Below are 18,593 nucleotides of genomic sequence, written 5' to 3'. Positions count from 1 at the left end.
TCAGGTTTAAGGCCATGATTAGGTTCAGGGTTAGGTTCAGGGCCATGATTAGGTTCTGGGTTAGGTTCAGGGCCATGATTAGGTTCTGGGTTAGGTTCAGGTTTAAGGCCATGATTAGGTTCAGGGTTAGGTGCAGGGCCATGATTAGGTTCAGGGTTAGGTTCAGGGCCATGATTAGGTTTTGGATTAGGTTCAGGTTTAAGGCCATAATTAGGTTCAGGGTTAGGTTCAGGGCCATGATTAGGTTCTGGGTTAGGTTCAGGTTTAAGGCCATGATTAGGTTCAGGGTTAGGTGCAGGGCCATGATTAGGTTCAGGGTTAGGTTCAGGGCCATGATTAGGTTCAGGGTTAGGTTCAGGGCCATGATTAGGTTTAGGGTTAGGTTTAGGTTTAGGGCCATGATTAGGTTCAGGTTCAGGGCCATGATTATGTTCAGGGTTAGGTTTAGGTTTAGGGCCATGATTAGGTTCAGGGTTAGGTTCAGGTTTAGGGCCATGATTAGGTTCAGGGTTAGGTTCAGGGCCATGATTAGGTTCAGGGTTAGGTTCAGGGCCATGATTAGGTTTAGGGTTAGGTTTAGTTTTAGGGCCATGATTAGGTTCAGGTTCAGGGCCATGATTATGTTCAGGGTTAGGTTTAGGTTTAGGGCCATGATTAGGTTCAGGGTTAGGTTCAGGTTTAGGGCCATGATTAGGTTCAGGGTTAGGTTCAGGGCCATGATTAGGTTCAGGGTTAGGTTCAGGGCCATGATTAGGTTCATTAGGTTCAGGTTTAGGGCCATGGTTAGGTTCAGGGTTAGGTTCAGGGCCATGATTAGGTTCAGGGTTAGGTTCAGGGCCATGATTAGGTTCAGGGTTAGGTTTAGGGCCATGATTAGGTTCAGGGTTAGGTTCAGGTTCAGGGCCATGATTAGATTCAGGTTCAGGGCCATGATTATGTTCAGGGTTAGGTTTAGGTTTAGGGCCATGATTAGGTTCAGGGTTAGGTTCAGGTTTAGGGCCATGATTAGGTTCAGGGCCATGATTAGGTTCAGGGTTAGGTTCAGGGCCATGATTAGGTTCATTAGGTTCAGGTTTAGGGCCATGGTTAGGTTCAGGGTTAGGTTCAGGGCCATGATTAGGTTCAGGGTTAGGTTCAGGGCCGTGATTAGGTTCAGGGTTAGGTTTAGGTTTAGGGCCATGGTTAGGTTCAGGGTTAGGTTCAGGGCCATGATTAGGTTCAGGGTTAGGTTCAGGGCCATGATTAGTTTCAGGGTTAGGTTCAGGTTTAGGGCCATGGTTAGGTTCAGGGTTAGGTTCCGGTTCAGGGCCATGATTAGGTTCAGGGTTAGGTTCAGGTTCAGGGCCATGATTAGATTCAGGTTTAGGTTCAGGTTTAGGTTCAGGTTTAGGGCCATGATTAGGTTCAGGTTTAGGGCCATGATTAGGTTCAGGGTTAGGTTCAGGGCCATGATTAGGTTCAGGTTTAGGGCCATGATTAGGTTCAGGTTTAGGTTCAGGTTTAGGGCCATGATTAGGTTCAGGTTTAGGGCCATGATTAGGTTCAGGGTTAGGTTCAGGGCCATGATTAGGTTCAGGTTCAGGGCCATGATTAGGTTCAGGTTTAGGTTCAGGTTTAGGGCCATGATTAGGTTCAGGGTTAGGTTCAGGTTTAGGTTCAGGTTTAGGGCCATGATTAGGTTTTGGATTAGGTTCAGGTTTAAGGCCATGATTAGGTTCAGGGTTAGGTTCAGGGCCATGATTAGGTTCTGGGTTAGGTTTAGGGCCATGATTAGGTTCTGGGTTAGGTTCAGGTTTAAGGCCATGATTAGGTTCAGGGTTAGGTTCAGGGCCATGATTAGGTTCAGGGTTAGGTTCAGGGCCATGATTAGGTTCAGGGTTAGGTTCAGGGCCATGATTAGGTTTAGGGTTAGGTTTAGGTTTAGGGCCATGATTAGGTTCAGGGTTAGGTTCAGGTTCAGGGCCATGATTAGGTTCAGGTTCAGGGCCATGATTATGTTCAGGGTTAGGTTTAGGTTTAGGGCCATGATTAGGTTCAGGGTTAGGTTCAGGTTTAGGGCCATGATTAGGTTCAGGGTTAGGTTCAGGGCCATGATTAGGTTCAGGGTTAGGTTCAGGGCCATGATTAGGTTCATTAGGTTCAGGTTTAGGGCCATGGTTAGGTTCAGGGTTAGGTTCAGGGCCATGATTAGGTTCAGGGTTAGGTTCAGGGCCATGATTAGGTTCAGGGTTAGGTTTAGGGCCATGATTAGGTTCAGGGTTAGGTTTAGGTTCAGGGCCATGATTAGGTTCAGGGCCATGATTATGTTCAGGGTTAGGTTTAGGTTTAGGGCCATGATTAGGTTCAGGGTTAGGTTCAGGTTTAGGGCCATGATTAGGTTCAGGGTTAGGTTCAGGGCCATGATTAGGTTCAGGGTTAGGTTCAGGGCCATGATTAGGTTCATTGGGTTCAGGTTTAGGGCCATGGTTAGGTTCAGGGTTAGGTTCAGGGCCATGATTAGGTTCAGGGTTAGGTTCAGGGCCATGATTAGGTTCAGGGTTAGGTTTAGGTTTAGGGCCATGGTTAGGTTCAGGGTTAGGTTCAGGGCCATGATTAGGTTCAGGGTTAGGTTCAGGGCCATGATTAGTTTCAGGGTTAGGTTCAGGTTTAGGGCCATGGTTAGGTTCAGGGTTAGGTTCCGGTTCAGGGCCATGATTAGGTTCAGGGTTAGGTTCAGGTTCAGGGCCATGATTAGGTTCAGGTTTAGGTTCAGGTTTAGGTTCAGGTTTAGGGCCATGATTAGGTTCAGGTTTAGGGCCATGATTAGGTTCAGGGTTAGGTTCAGGGCCATGATTAGGTTCAGGTTTAGGGCCATGATTAGGTTCAGGGTTAGGTTCAGGTTTACGTTCAGGTTTAGGGCCATGATTAGGTTCAGGTTTAGGGCCATGATTAGGTTCAGGGTTAGGTTCAGGGCCATGATTAGGTTCAGGTTCAGGGCCATGATTAGGTTCAGGTTTAGGTTCAGGTTTAGGGCCATGATTAGGTTCAGGGTTAGGTTCAGGTTTAGGTTCAGGTTTAGGGCCATGATTAGGTTCAGGTTTAGGGCCATGATTAGGTTCAGGGTTAGGTTCAGGGCCATGATTAGGTTCAGGTTTAGGGCCATGATTAGGTTCAGGGTTAGGTTCAGGGCCATGATTAGGTTCAGGTTTAGGGCCATGATTAGGTTCAGGGTTAGGTTCAGGGCCATGATTAGGTTCAGGGTTAGGTTTAGGTTTAGGGCCATGGTTAGGTTCAGGGTTAGGTTCAGGGCCATGATTAGGTTCAGGGTTAGGTTCAGGGCCATGATTAGTTTCAGGGTTAGGTTCAGGTTTAGGGCCATGGTTAGGTTCAGGGTTAGGTTCCGGTTCAGGGCCATGATTAGGTTCAGGGTTAGGTTCAGGTTCAGGGCCATGATTAGGTTCAGGTTTAGGTTCAGGTTTAGGTTCATAATTAGGAACTTACATATGCTGCAAGTGTTTGTTGGCCGTGAGACCTAGAACTTACATGTGCTGCAAGTGTTTGTTGGCCGTGAGACCTAGAACTTACATGTGCTGCAAGTGTTTGTTGGCCGTGAGACCTAGAACTTACATGTGCTGCAAGTGTTTGTTGGCCGTGAGACCTAGAACTTACATGTGCTGCAAGTGTTTGTTGGCCGTGAGACCTAGAACTTACATGTGCTGCAAGTGTTTGTTGGCCGTGAGACCTAGAACTTACATGTGCTGCAAGTGTTTGTTGGCCATGAGACCTAGAACTTACATGTGCTGCAAGTGTTTGTTGGCCATGAGACCTAGAACTTACATGTGCTGCAAGTGTTTGTTGGCCGTGAGACCTAGAACTTACATGTGCTGCAAGTGTTTGTTGGCCGTGAGACCTAGAACTTACATGTGCTGCAAGTGTTTGTTGGCCGTGAGACCTAGAACTTACATGTGCTGCAAGTGTTTGTTGGCCGTGAGACCTAGAACTTACATGTGCTGCAAGTGTTTGTTGGTCGTGAGACCTAGAACTTACATGTGCTGCAAGTGTTTGTTGGCCGTGAGACCTAGAACTTACATGTGCTGCAAGTGTTTGTTGGCCGTGAGACCTAGAACTTACATGTGCTGCAAGTGTTTGTTGGCCGTGAGACCTAGAACTTACATGTGCTGCAAGTGTTTGTTGGCCGTGAGACCTAGAACTTACATGTGCTGCAAGTGTTTGTTGGCCGTGAGACCTAGAACTTACATGTGCTGCAAGTGTTTGTTGGCCGTGAGACCTAGAACTTACATGTGCTGCAAGTGTTTGTTGGCCGTGAGACCTAGAACTTACATGTGCTGCAAGTGTTTGTTGGCCGTGAGACCTAGAACTTACATGTGCTGCAAGTGTTTGTTGGCCGTGAGACCTAGAACTTACATGTGCTGCAAGTGTTTGTTGGCCGTGAGACCTAGAACTTACATGTGCTGCAAGTGTTTGTTGGCCGTGAAAATATCTTCAGGTAACTCCACCAGCTTCAGGTTGTTCAATTTTCTGCAAGGTGAAAGACATGGATTAGTCTAACGACATGGATTAGTCTAATGATGGATTAGTCTAATGACGGATTAGTCTAATGACAGATTAGTCTAATGACATGGATTAGTCTAATGATGGATTAGTCTAATGATGAATTAGTCTAATGACATTGATTAGTCTAACAACATGGATTAGTCTAATGACATTGATTAGTCTAATGACATGGATTAGTCTAATGATGGATTAGTCTAATGACGGATTAGTCTAATGACGGATTAGTCTAATGACATTGATTAGTCTAACGACATGAATTAGTCTAATGACATTGATTAGTCTAATGACATGGATTAGTCTAATGATGGATTAGTCTAATGACTGATTAGTCTAATGACATGGATTAGTCTAATGATGGATTATTCTAATGACGGATTAGTCTAATGACATGGATTAGTCTAATGACTTTAATTAGTCTAATGATGGATTAGTCTAATGACGGATTAGTCTAATGACATGGATTAGTCTAATGATGGATTAGTCTAATGACGGATTAGTCTAATGACATTGATTAGTCTAACGACATGGATTAGTCTAATGACATGGATTAGTCTAATGACATGGATTAGTCTAATGATGGATTAGTCTAATGACGGATTAGTCTAATGACATGGATTAGTCTAATGATGGATTAGTCTAATGACGGATTAGTCTAATGACATGGATTAGTCTAATGATGGATTAGTCTAATGACGGATTAGTCTAATGACATGGGTTAGTCTAATTACATTGATTAGTCGAACGACATGGATTAGTCTAATGATGGATTATTCTAATGACGGATTAGTCTAATGACATGGATTAGTCTAATGATGGATTAGTCTAATGATGGATTAGTCTAATGACATGGATTAGTCTAATGACATGGATTAGCCTAATGACATGGATTAGTCTGATGACATGGATTAGTCTGGTGACAAGGATTAGTTTGATGACATGGATTAGTCTAATGACATGGATTAGTCTAATGACATGGATTAGCCTAATGGTGGATTAGTCTAATGACATGGATTAGTCTAATGACATGGATTAGTCTAATGACATCGATTAGTCTGATGACAAGGATTAGTTTGATGACATGGATTAGTCTGTTGACATGTATATTTTTTTAAAAAGATTAATCTCATGGATTTCAGAAAAACTGACTGAATGTTCTTAGCGCAAAGATTTTCATTAGATTTTAAAGTGAAAAAACAGGGTTAAGCTCCCCTATCTGTACATCTATAAACAAAAATGTGTCTGTGTGTTTGTCTGTTGTTCTTTTATACAGCTTTCATGAAAATCACCATGAAACTTTTGAAAGGTTCCTGCAATTAATTTTTTTTAATTAATGTTGTATCTGTCTTGCTTCTGATTTCACAGCACAGTTGTATGTAACTTTATACAAAGCCACTTGTTTTTTAGAAAACACAGAGAGGAAATGGTTCATAGAATATACTGTTTTTGTGAATATGATATCAATTATCCAAATCTGATGGTTTTAGAGATATTGCTAAAAAATTAACTGAATTATGTGTATAAGATCTATTACTTTCAAATGAAATTTCATCCACCAACTGAAATAGTACTCAATTTATTTATGTTTACACAATCAGTCACAGACACACACACAGACATACCAACAAGAGTATAGAATTGGATTTGTCTAAATAGGAAGATTCGAAATTGTTTTTTTTTTTTCTAGATTCTGAAGCTTCCCGCTACGCTCTGTATGTAAGCAAGTAAAAATGTCTGTTAGTAGAGCAACTCACATTTGTGTCAAGTGTTCCATACATTTGTGTCAAGTGTTTCATACATTTGTGTCAAGTGTTCCATACATTTGTGTCAAGTGTTCCATACATTTGTGTCAAGTATTCTATACTCACATTTGCGTCAAGTATTCTATACTCACATTTGTGTCAAGTGTTCCATACATTTGTGTCAAGTGTTCCATACTTTTGTGTCAAGTGTTCCATACATTTGTGTCAAGTATTCTATACTCACATTTGTGTCAAGTATTCTATACTCACATTTGTGTCAAGTATAGAGTCCTTGCAAACACGTGACCTAAATCACGTGATACCTACGCCCGCCGCCACAGTGGTGTACATCAGACGTAAACACAATCAGCTGTTCGCCAGCGCTGGACGTGTTCACCAGCGCTGGACGTGTTCACTGTATGTAAAGAACCGCACTCGCGGAAAAGGAAAAATATGTTAAAAAACTTGAACTCTTAGGAATTGAAGATCCTTATACTGTTATTGACAGCTTCGTGGATAATATAAATATGTGGACAAAATTTCTAAATAAAAATACTGTTAGTAATACCGTTTGCGTTTAGAGTTTAAGTAGACGAAGCTGATCAAATGCAGTAATATATTATAGGTTATCTACTGTAGCAAACGTGAGACCACTTAACTCCTACAAAACCCACACTACAACGGCTAATATAATCCATGGGTAATAACCAATCTGGGTAGCATGTTATACAATTTAAGACCCTTATAATCCAGCAGGAAAGTAATCAGACACATTAATACTGACGTTCAACCCTCATGATGGCTGCCCCCACCTGTATCTAGCCCACAATAAAACCAAAGAGGAGTCTGCCCTGCCCTCCCCTGAAAATGTCTCACCTCCGTGATACCCAGCCCCACAGAGATAGTATTTCTTATATAATTTTGACCCCCAGGGCCCAGCAGGGAGAACAAAGGGTAAAGTCCCACTGCTCTCCCCTCAACACTTCTCACCTCGGTGTCATGTTATGTCATTTATAGCACACATGGCTTATCAGGGGAAAGCATTAAGGCATTAAGAATCTTAACTCTGGACAGCTACACACTAGTATACTAGCTACACACTAGGTGCCTATTGTAAACTACTAGACTGTAGGCCCTATGTAGACCTGCAATTGTATCAATTGTAGACTGGGTCCATTGTTATTATTCTAAACCATCTCACTTATAATGTTTCTAGCTTGATTTGTTTCTTTTATAAACAGTGGATTTAAAAAAAAAATTAGCCTAATCATTAACCAAATAATAATAATGTGGTTATTTGTTGTTGGCTGGTATGATCTAGATTCTACTACTAGGCTACATAGTAGACTAATTACTAGATATGCATTTTAATTTAATTAAACTCAGTCCAGTATCAGATACATATTGCTGTAAAAAGACAACAAAGTAGGTAGGCCTTAGTAATTTATTAAAGCCTTCTACTACAATAATATCAACTACATGCTTGTATAAAGTTTTTACAATTTAATTTAAGTAGCAGATTCTAGATCTAAGTCTAGTCATACAATCTATTTCAATTTCAGAAAATTTCGTTTGCTAAAAAAATGATTAGATAATAGAGCGAGATTTTAGATCTTAGAGACAATTAAATGCTTTATTAGGCCTATTAGGACTACTTTTGATTTATTATGGGTGTATTTTGAATCGAATGTAGATCTAAAGTAATTAAATTTAAGTAAAGAAGTAGATTCTAGATTCTATGTCTACCCAGCGGAGCCAGGTATTAGGCCTACTATTAGATCTTATTATTTTTATTATTATTTTTGACTTTGTCTTTTACTATTAGTATTTGTGAAGGTCGAGCATATTTGTTTTATTAATAGTTATCTTTTATAATTAAAATGAAGTTTATTATTTTACTGTCCTTACCTGAAACAAAGTATCGAGAACTGCATTTGATCAGATTCGTCTACTTTAACTCTAAACGCAAACAGTATTACTAACAGTATTTACATATAGTGAACGCGTCCAGCGCTGGTGAACACGTCCAGCGCTGGCGAACAGCTGATTGTGTTTACGTCTGATGTACACCACTGTGGCGGCGGGCGTAGGTATCACGAACGGACGTGACGTCATATGAAAGGACTCTATTCTATACTCACATTTGTGTCAAGTATTTTATACTCACATTTGTGTCAAGTGTTCCATACAGGTGAAAGCCTGTGGGTCTAGGGAAAAAGTATTGTGACCAGCATGTCTTGAATTGAAAGAAAATCAACAAAAATCAATTTATTAAAAAAATCAACTGACCAACAAAAATCAACATATTAACAAAAATCAATACACCAAACCTAACTAAAACTACTGATGGTGGTAACAATAAAATTTTAAAGAATATTCTGATGAAAACATTTTACAATGCATGTTGACAGTTTCTTTATTTGCTATAATTTTACAAAAATAAATTAGGCATTTTCATGCAAAATGTCATTTAGGTACTTCAAAAACAGTTAATTATAAAATGTACTTACAAAACTCTTAAATTATAAAATGTACTTACAAAATTCTTAAACTGCAAAACAAAGTTGCAACATGGAAACTCTTCAAACCAGAGTGCTCTATGTATCTGTTGGAAAGGACAAATGATGGAACAACTCTTTTTACAATTGTTTAACACAGCCATCTAAACCTATACTTACAATTGTTTAACAGAGCCATCTAAACCTATACTTACAATTGTTTAACACAGCCATCTAAACCTATACTTACAATTGTTTAACACAGCCATCTAAACCTATACTTACAATTGTTTAACACAGCCATCTAAACCTATACTTACAATTGTTTAACACAGCCATCTAAACCTATACTTACAATTGTTTAACACAGCCATCTAAACCTATACTTACAATTGTTTAACACAGCCATCCAAACCTATACTTACAATTGTTTAACACAGCCATCTAAACCTATACTTACAATTGTTTAACACAGCCATCTAAACCTATACTTACAATTGTTTAACACAGCCATCCAAACCTATACTTACAATTGTTTAACACAGCCATCTAAACCTATACTTACAATTGTTTAACACAGCCATCTAAACCTATACTTACAATTGTTTAACACAGCCATCCAAACCTATACTTACAATTGTTTAACACAGCCATCCAAACCTATACTTACAATTGTTTAACACAGCCATCCAAACCTATACTTACAATTGTTTAACACAGCCATCTAAACCTATACTTACAATTGTTTAACACAGCCATCTAAACCTATACTTACAATTGTTTAACACAGCCATCTAAACCTATACTTACAATTGTTTAACACAGCCATCTAAACCTATACTTACAATTGTTTAACACAGCCATCTAAACCTATACTTACAATTGTTTAACACAGCCATCTAAACCTATACTTACAATTGTTTAACACAGCCATCCAAACCTATACTTACAATTGTTTAACACAGCCATCTAAACCTATACTTACAATTATTTAACACAGCCATCCAAACCTATACTTACAATTGTTTAACACAGCCATCTAAACCTATACTTACAATTGTTTAACAGAGAGAAAGGTTCCTAATATCTCAACTACAGGGTTTCCTGTTAAATTTCTGAAACAAAAATTATTTAGCATAAAAAAAATGAGTCTGTTACTAAAGCTACAAGAATGGCTGTTGGACCTAACCTAGAGAACTAGAATCTAGTTTTAAAACAATTGTTTCCTGTTGGACCTAACCTAGAGTACTAGAATCTAGTTTTAAAACAATTGTTTCCTGTTGGACCTAACCTAGAGTACTAGAATCTAGTTTTAAAACAATTGTTTCCTGTTGGACCTAACCTAGAGTACTAGAATCTAGTTTTAAAACAATTGTTTGAACTGACATGCTCTCCAGGTTTGTAGGCAATAAATTCCCATTGACACTTGTTATCAGGTTCTCTGAGACATTTCTGGAATAGAAGATTCGCACATGGTAGATGATGGTAGGGGGAGATGGGATGGGGGAGGATGGGATGGGGGACATGATGGTAGGGGGAGGATGGATGGGGGAGATGATGGTAGGGGGAGATGGGATGGGGGACATGATGGGATGGGGGAGGATGGGATGGGGGACATGATGGTAGGGGGAGATGGGATGGGGGAGATGAAAGGGATGGGGGAGATGGGATGGGGGACATGATGGTAGGGGGAGATGGATGGGGGAGATGATGGTAGGGGGAGATGGGATGGGGGAGATGAAAGGGATGGGGGAGATGGGATGGGGGACATGATGGTAGGGGGAGATGGGATGGGGGAGATGATGGTAGGGGGAGATGGGATGGGGGACATGATGGTAGGGGAGATGGGATGGGGACATGATGGTAGGGGGAGATGGGATGGGGGAGATGATGGTAGGGGGAGATGGATGGGGGAGATGGGATGGGGGACATGATGGTAGGGGGACATGATGGTAGGGGGAGATGGGATGGGGGAGATGATGGTAGGGGGAGGATGGGATGGGGGAGATGATGGTAGGGGGAGATGGATGGGGGACATGATGGTAGGGGGAGATGGGATGGGGGAGATGAAAGGGATGGGGGAGATGGGATGGGAGACATGATGGTAGGGGGAGATGGGATGGGGGACATGATGGTAGGGGAGATGGGATGGGGACATGATGGTAGGGGGAGATGGGATGGGGGACATGATGGTAGGGGGAGACGGGATGGGGGACATGATGGTAGGGGAGATGGGATGGGGACATGATGGTAGGGGGGGGGATGGATGGGGGAGATGATGGTAGGGGGAGATGGGATGGGGGAGATGAAAGGGATGGGGGAGATGGGATGGGGGAGATGAAAGGGATGGGGGAGATGGGATGGGGGACATGATGGTAGGGGGAGATGGGATGGGGGACATGATGGTAGGGGGAGATGGATGGGGGACATGATGGTAGGGGGAGATGGATGGGGGAGATGAAATGGGTGGGGGAGATGAAAGGGATGGGGGAGATGATGGTAGGGGGAGATGGATGGGGGAGATGATGGTAGGGGGAGATGATGGTAGGGGGAGATGGGATGGGGGAGATGGGATGGGGGAGATGGGATGGGGGAGATAAAGGGATGGGGGAGATGGGATGGGGGAGATAAAGGGGTGGGGGAGATGAAATGGGTGGGGGAGATGAAATGGGTGGGGGAGATGAAAGGGGTGGGGGAGATAAAGGGGTGGGGGAGATGGGATGGGGGAGATGAAAGGGGTGGTGGAGATGGGATGGGGAGATGGGATGGGGGAGATAAAGGGATGGGGGAGATAACGGGATGGGGGAGATAAAGGGGTGGGGGAGATAAAGGGGTGGGGGAGATAAAGGGGTGGGGGAGATAAAGGGGTGGGGGAGATGAAATGGGTGGGGAGATGAAAGGGGTGGGGGAGATAAAGGGGTGGGGGAGATGAAATGGGTGGGGAGATGGGATGGGGGAGATAAAGGGGTGGGGGAGATGAAATGGGTGGGGGAGATGAAAGGTGTGGGGGAGATGAAAGAGATGGGAGAGATGATGGTAGGGGGAGATGGATGGGAGAGATGATGGTATCTATCAGTCAACTTATTTTAGCTTATCTCATAATGTCTTATTTGTCTGTCTGTCTGTGTGTCAACCTGCTTGCCTGTCTTTCTGCTTACTTGTCTGTTTGTCTGTATGTCTGCCTGCTTGCCTGCCTGTATGTCTGTATGTCTGTTGGTCTGTCTTACATTGATTGGATACTGGAACTCAGGTGTGTTGGCAGCTCCTGCAAGTCTGCACCTGTACAGTCCAGCAGAGCATCTGAGCAGGTGCATGGAGTGCCAGTTGGTCCACGCAAGCAATCAGCTGATTCATCACACCATCCCAAAGTGGCCAGCCAACACAGCAACATGAGACATCTTGGGTAGATGGGAGCTCGGGGTCTACAAGCCAACTTCATCTTCACAAATATGTTTGGTGGCTTCAGCTGATTACAACTGAGATTTTTGCATCATTTGTTTGCATTATTTCTATCCTAATTTTAAAGCCAACAATGGAAAGAGGATTTATTGATATATAAATAAATAAATAAATAAATATAGGCATATATATATATATATATATATATATATATATATATATATATATATATATATATATATATATATATATATATATATATAATGATACATTTATGGTATTTTTCTTTTATGTTGCCACATTATTATCACTTATCAACAGACAATTATTCCAAATATAGAATTAAAGAAATTGTTTATTTATTAGATCTAGTGGACAACGAAGTGGACAACGAAGTGGTCACATCAGACATGATAAACAAGCTGACAAGAATAATATTAGTTGTGGTGCGGAAGGAGTGGGTAAAGTTCAAGGTTGTTTAACCAAAAAGTCCACAATTCGACCCCCTTGCAGATTAGCTCACTAGCTGAAGACACCAAGCCACCTAGGAGAGACAACTCCAAACTTAGCTCAATAGCTGAAGACACCAAGTCACCTAGGAGAAACAACTGCTGCCTGGATCATGTTTGTTCTTGGTTAAAGAAAAAATTATGGAAGCAAATCCAGAAAGAAAATCAGGCTGAAATAGAAATCAATGGCCTATATGGTGCATGACAGTTTGACACATTATAGGCCTACTTAAATATGTTGTTTTGAAATCCTGTTCAACATAACAATAAAGAAAGAAGAGGTCTTGTGGTTTAATACAATAAATTGCAAGTCCTTTGTGTGTAGGTCCTGTTGGCATTACTAAACCAATCAACACAAAGCTTTGGGAAGTTGTTGGGACCAATCAACACAAAGCTTTGGGAAGTTGTTGGGACCAATCAACACAAAGCTTTGGGAAGTTGTTGGGACCAATCAACACAAAGCTTTGGGAAGTTGTTGGGACCAATCAACACAAAGCTTTGGGAAGTTGTTGGGACCAATCAACACAAAGCTTTGGGAAGTTGTTGAGAAGGTTTGCATGAAAAAGGCAGAGTTTGATGCAATTATTTTCTAGATTTGGTACATAAAAATAAAAGTCGGATGCTGAGCTGCCATCTTAGCACTTGGCATCCTAGTGGATTCAATAATAAAACTGCACCAGGCGGGCACATCTGCCAGCTGAGTTACCCAGTGCACATGGGCCCTTGTGTGAGCACTATAGCGCCTACATTTGTATTAAAAATAGCTAGATTCAATAGCCGTATTAGGGCTATGCAGAGATCGTGACTGTTTTTGATAGATTTAATGTTAAAAACACCAGATTAAGCATGAAGTGTGGGTGGCTGCTGTGTCGGAAAGTGCCGGTACGAACCCATCAGATGCCTTGTCTTTTGACACTTAATTTATGCCCTATAAATTTTATTTGTTCCCATTGTTCATGAAAGGGTTACGTTTGTTAATTTTTAAAATAATTTGCGACATGATTAATGGCATAGATTTATTAATTAGACCAGTATAGATTTAATTAGAGTGCATAATGATAAATAATCACTTCATCTACGACCAACGTAGAAGATATGAGCCTAAAAGCTCAACTTAAACCATAATATTTTTTTTTAATGAAAATATAACACAATAAAAAATAACACCGCTCTCTTGATCTATACCTCAATCCCCAGTCACAATAAATGCTTTTATTATCATAAGATATTATGGTAATCTATCGTTTTAGGTACGTAAAATCGCCCGCGACTAGTAATGTGAAAAACAGGTGACTCCTTAAATTTTAATAATTAGTTCACATATTTTGAGGAGGATTTATGTTTTGAAAAATACAAAAATGTTTCCTTGTTTCATTTATGTACCTGTTTTTAAACAACTGAATTAAAAATTTTCAGTAATAAATGAAGACTAGCGATGTTTCCAACAGATACAACCATGCTCATTTACTATAGTAGCCATCTTGTTTATTATTTTTTTTTATTGTAAACTTATAGCACAAGATTCAGGGGAAGCCACTCTAACTTACAGATGTCCGCTTTTTATATAGCAAATCCTGCTCGCAAACACTGCTGTTAAAAGTTAATTTCTTGCATATATATATTGATATATTTAGCCGTTGATTTAGGTTTATTATTCATTTATCTATATAATATTTGACACAAATATATCACAATATACTATATAGATCTACTTCTATTAAAGCCTTGACAATGAGGTAACTGTTTCGTTCATTACTAGCCGCAGGCGATTTTACGTACGTAAAATGATAGATTACCGATATTGTTCCCAGCCATATAGTCGGCTGGGAATAGCCCCAATACACCTATTCCCAACTGGCTGGGAATAGCCTTGGCCTTTACTAATCGTACTACTTGTACTGTACTGTTCTTAAGATTCTCTATATATTATAGTTTATAGTCTATATGGCCTAGACTAGAGTGTATTGTATTAATATTATAGTCCTAGAATCTACATACTAGTACATACTAAAATCAGTAAATGAAAGTTTTTAGTTTATGATTGACCATGTGTATTGTGTAGGCCTGTATCATACAGTGTATGTCAGTATGATTAAATTTAGATCTAGTAAAAAATTTAGTTTAAGTTTAGAAAAAAAAGTAGTTAGTAAAGTAAGTAAAGTAGATCTACAAAGTACTAGAGAAACTTTCAGTAGTAGTAGGTATACTTAGTATACTAATTACTAATTAGTAAGTAGGCTCTCTATTACTCTCTATAAATATTATAGCCACTAGAGACTAGATTACTAGTCTAGTACTAGAATCTAGATTCTAGATCTAGAGTCTAGTAGTAACAGTAGTAGTACCGAGGCCTAGGCCTACTGACACTGTAACTCAGAGTGTAACTTATTTTTAAATTATTAGTTAAACAATAAATCAATAAAGTAATAGTAATAAAGTTACTTCAATTGACAATTAGATCTAGATCTAGATCTAGATCTACTTCTGTCTTTTAAAAGATCTAAATAAAATCTATATTTTTGTATATCTTGTGTTTCATTGTTAGATCTAGATCTAGATCTAAATCTATATTTATATTTACGAAATAAAAATTAGAATACGCTGAGAGTCCATGAGTGGAATGTTTTGAAAGGAAATGACATTTAGCCCGGTTGCTTAGCAAAAAAATGCTTAATGTATAATAATCCTAAGCAAAATAAAGCGGGAGTTATCTCACCCAACTTTCTCGCGTCGCCCTTATTCTCATACACATGGTCTGAAGTCTGAAGGATTATGAAACCCCAGTGGGGTCATCCAAAAATGACGATTTTTACCTCACCCCCCCCCTCACAACCCCCGCCCCCTAAAATAACGTTACACCTCAGCCTACAATAAACCATTACATTACACACAGTGGCGTAGCGAGGTCGTGTGTCACCCGGTGCGGCACTTAATGGTGTCACCCCCCAGAGGCATAGAGACCCTACCTAGGGACAAACTTTCAAATTTTCGATTTGCATCCCCCCCCCATCAAACTTTTGATTTGCACCCCCCCCCTTAAGTTTTCGATTTGCACCCCCCCCCCTCGAGTTTTTCTCTATATATTTTGCAATTTATTGCCTTGGTGTCACCCCCCTAAATGGTGTCACCCGGTGCGGTCCGCATCCCCCCCCCTCGCTACGCCCCTGATTACACATACACAGCTTTAATGCTTCATATTCTTTTGGCCGTTTCGCAACAGGAGCAATATGGCAGACATTGAAACGGAAATGTTCAAAACAGACTAAACACCACTCACATAAATAGCGTGTTGTTGTAATGTAACTTGTTTTAATTTTTAAAAAAACAACTAAAAATTTGTTTTTTCCCAACTCGAACAAGCCCCAAATGAGTATTCAATGTTCGTATTTTGTTTATATATATATATATATATATATATATATATATATATATATATATATATATATATATATATATATATATATATATATAGCCTCCCCCCTCTCACAATTGAAGCTTTAAAAACGCTAAAGTATGGACCCCATGTTTTGTGGGGGGGGGGGGGGGGTCAAACAAAATAATACAGTATAAATAAACCATCCGAATGTACAAAAATACAAAATGTAGTCTACAAAATATTTGTTATTTAAAACTCTATATCAGTGGTTCCCAACCTTTTTCGAGTGGCGACCCCCTTTTATAAAAAGTATGTGACCCGCGACCCCCTTAGAATTAAAAAGCCGAAATTAGTATGGAAATTAATAAGCACTAAAATAGGATTTTCTAGTAGACTTTCAATAATAATATGAACTACTCTTGATAACTGTTTTAATAGCATGAGTAAAATTGCATACTATTCACTAAACCTTCGTGGTTAACTTTTTAATTACAATTTTTTTTTGTTAACGCCAACCTATGTCATTATAATTATCTTAATTTTGTTTTTAATCGAACAATTTGATTTCTGATTTCAATTCAAAAACACAATTTACAACATTTCGTTTGACAGCCAGCGTACTGTAGTGTAGACGAACAGAACCTCGTGATCTATATTAATGTTTTTGCTCAGTTCTATGAAGGCTCCAGATTTTATATAATTTACGACTTATACTAGCAATGGACTTTTGATGTCGATTGGTTAGGGCAGTGGTTAGGGAGCTAAATCTTTTCTGTTTTCTGAAAGCCCGATTTTGAGCTAAACATAGATGGCGCGCCATCCGTACAAACCCCCACAGCCGTTCTAACCCATTTTAATTATCCAGTTTAAAAAAAGGTATTTATTCTCTCCATGCTATCTTCACAAAAGAGCAACTCTTCTTTGCTATCATCCGCATGAATATAGACACAGACTAGCAACTGCGAACACGAACTCACGTCTGTTGATTTATCAACTTGAAAAGCAAACAATGGTGAAAGCTTAATTTCAATAAAAATGTGTTATTTAATGTAAGCCCTGCTAGGGGGGGGGTTACCTAATATCTACTCTACCCTTCCCTAGGCTTATCTAACTAATCTGTCCGGTCAGTGCAACCGTGGTAGAACCCACAGTGGTTAAACCCTAACCTTAGTCTAAATAATAAGCTACTAAAATAAAACAAAAACTTTTAACAATTTAATAAAATTTATTGCATGGAACCAAAAGTTATAAAAAAAGAATAGATAAAAACTGACACAAAACAGAACCAAACGAAACAAACTTTTTACATCAAACTCATCAAACAAAACATTACGTTTGACCATTTGATGGTGCTGCGCCGACTTATGATGTCTAGGATGGTCCAGGCCCTGACACACAGAAACCTCCCTTCATCCATTCTCGACATCCAAAAGTCCACACCAAACAAAACACTACGTAAAACCACTACGTACAATACCTTACGTACAACACATTACGTAGAAAACAATACGTACACAACAAACTTTTTACACCAAACAAAACGAATCATATATAACAAAACAATTCATATATAACAAAACAATTCATATATAACAAAACAATTCATATATAACAAAACACCCAGCCAAGTTGCCCAAGCAACCTCACTCCACGCGTGCGGTGCGCCACGCAGAAACCTGACCCGACCTACATCTCGCCGCGGGTCAAAAAAAAAAAGAAAATCACTCCGAGCGGCCAATTTATACTGACCGCTTCGGACGGAAGGGGACTCCGTGCCGTTCCCCATTGGACCACCATGCACTCCCAGATTCGCAACAAATAAAATAATACAAAAAAAATCCATTCACCCGCTCATATTAACATTTACGTACATGCAGCGTTTGATGAGATTTTCTCCTATTGTTTTTTTTTTTTACTTGGCATTTTCTATCGCGACTTCATTTGATGCTTGCCCTAATGCTGGTGACGTTTTAGTTTTGAAGATTTCATAGATTCGTGACTGAGAACAACTTTGTACAGTGCGCTTTGTTTCTTCTCTATTACATTTCCAGTGATGTTAATGAAGCCGAATTTCAAAAACTCTTCTAAATATTTATGTTTTGTTTCAAATTACTAAGGTTTAGTATACCAGTTGGCGACCCCCCCCCCCCCAAAAAAGACCTTCGCGACCCCCAGGTTGGGAACCCGTGCTCTATATTATAGGTAGCAGTTGATTTTTTCGTTTAACTCAGTTGTAGCCTAACGGCTGATGAAAGGGCCCACTGGTAATTTTTGCATTTTTTTTTTTGTTAATCCTCATCACTCCCTGTGGAGTATAGGGCAACAACAAATCTCCGCCATTCCACCCTGTCCTGGGCGAGCCACTTTAGTTCATGCCAGGTTTTGCCAGTAGCCTGTACTTCTTCTTCCATCTCCCTCCTCCATGTTTGCATAGGGGCCCAAAAATCCTAGCTACGCCACTGGGTGGGGTGGGTCGGGGGGGGGGGGAGTAAGAAGAGAGACCTGAAAGAAACAGTCA

At 40.1% G+C, this 18,593-nt stretch overlaps 1 protein-coding gene across 1 annotated transcript in view; it reads right to left on the bottom strand.

Moving 5' to 3' along the window:
* The window catches only part of LOC131950278 (polycystin-1-like), a 34,773-nt gene extending 19,464 nt beyond the window's left edge, over positions 1-15,309 (bottom strand). The window contains exons 1-7 of the mRNA XM_059312359.1: positions 15,300-15,309; positions 12,019-12,230; positions 10,178-10,243; positions 9,847-9,906; positions 8,833-8,898; positions 8,461-8,529; positions 4,447-4,518 (exon numbers count right to left, since the gene is read on the bottom strand). Of these exons, the coding sequence (XP_059168342.1) occupies positions 4,447-4,518; positions 8,461-8,529; positions 8,833-8,898; positions 9,847-9,906; positions 10,178-10,243; positions 12,019-12,230 (545 nt within the window). The 5' untranslated portion in view covers positions 15,300-15,309. The remainder of the gene's footprint in view (positions 1-4,446; positions 4,519-8,460; positions 8,530-8,832; positions 8,899-9,846; positions 9,907-10,177; positions 10,244-12,018; positions 12,231-15,299) is intronic.
* Between the last annotated feature and the right edge of the window lie 3,284 nt (positions 15,310-18,593).

Source organism: Physella acuta, unplaced genomic scaffold (genome assembly GCF_028476545.2).
Source record: "Physella acuta isolate Inbredline_101_S28 unplaced genomic scaffold, ASM2847654v3 ptg000750l, whole genome shotgun sequence".
NCBI lineage: Eukaryota > Metazoa > Mollusca > Gastropoda > Physidae > Physella > Physella acuta.
Note: the sequence above shows the minus strand (reverse complement) of the source record. Positions and strands in the feature narration are given on the sequence as shown.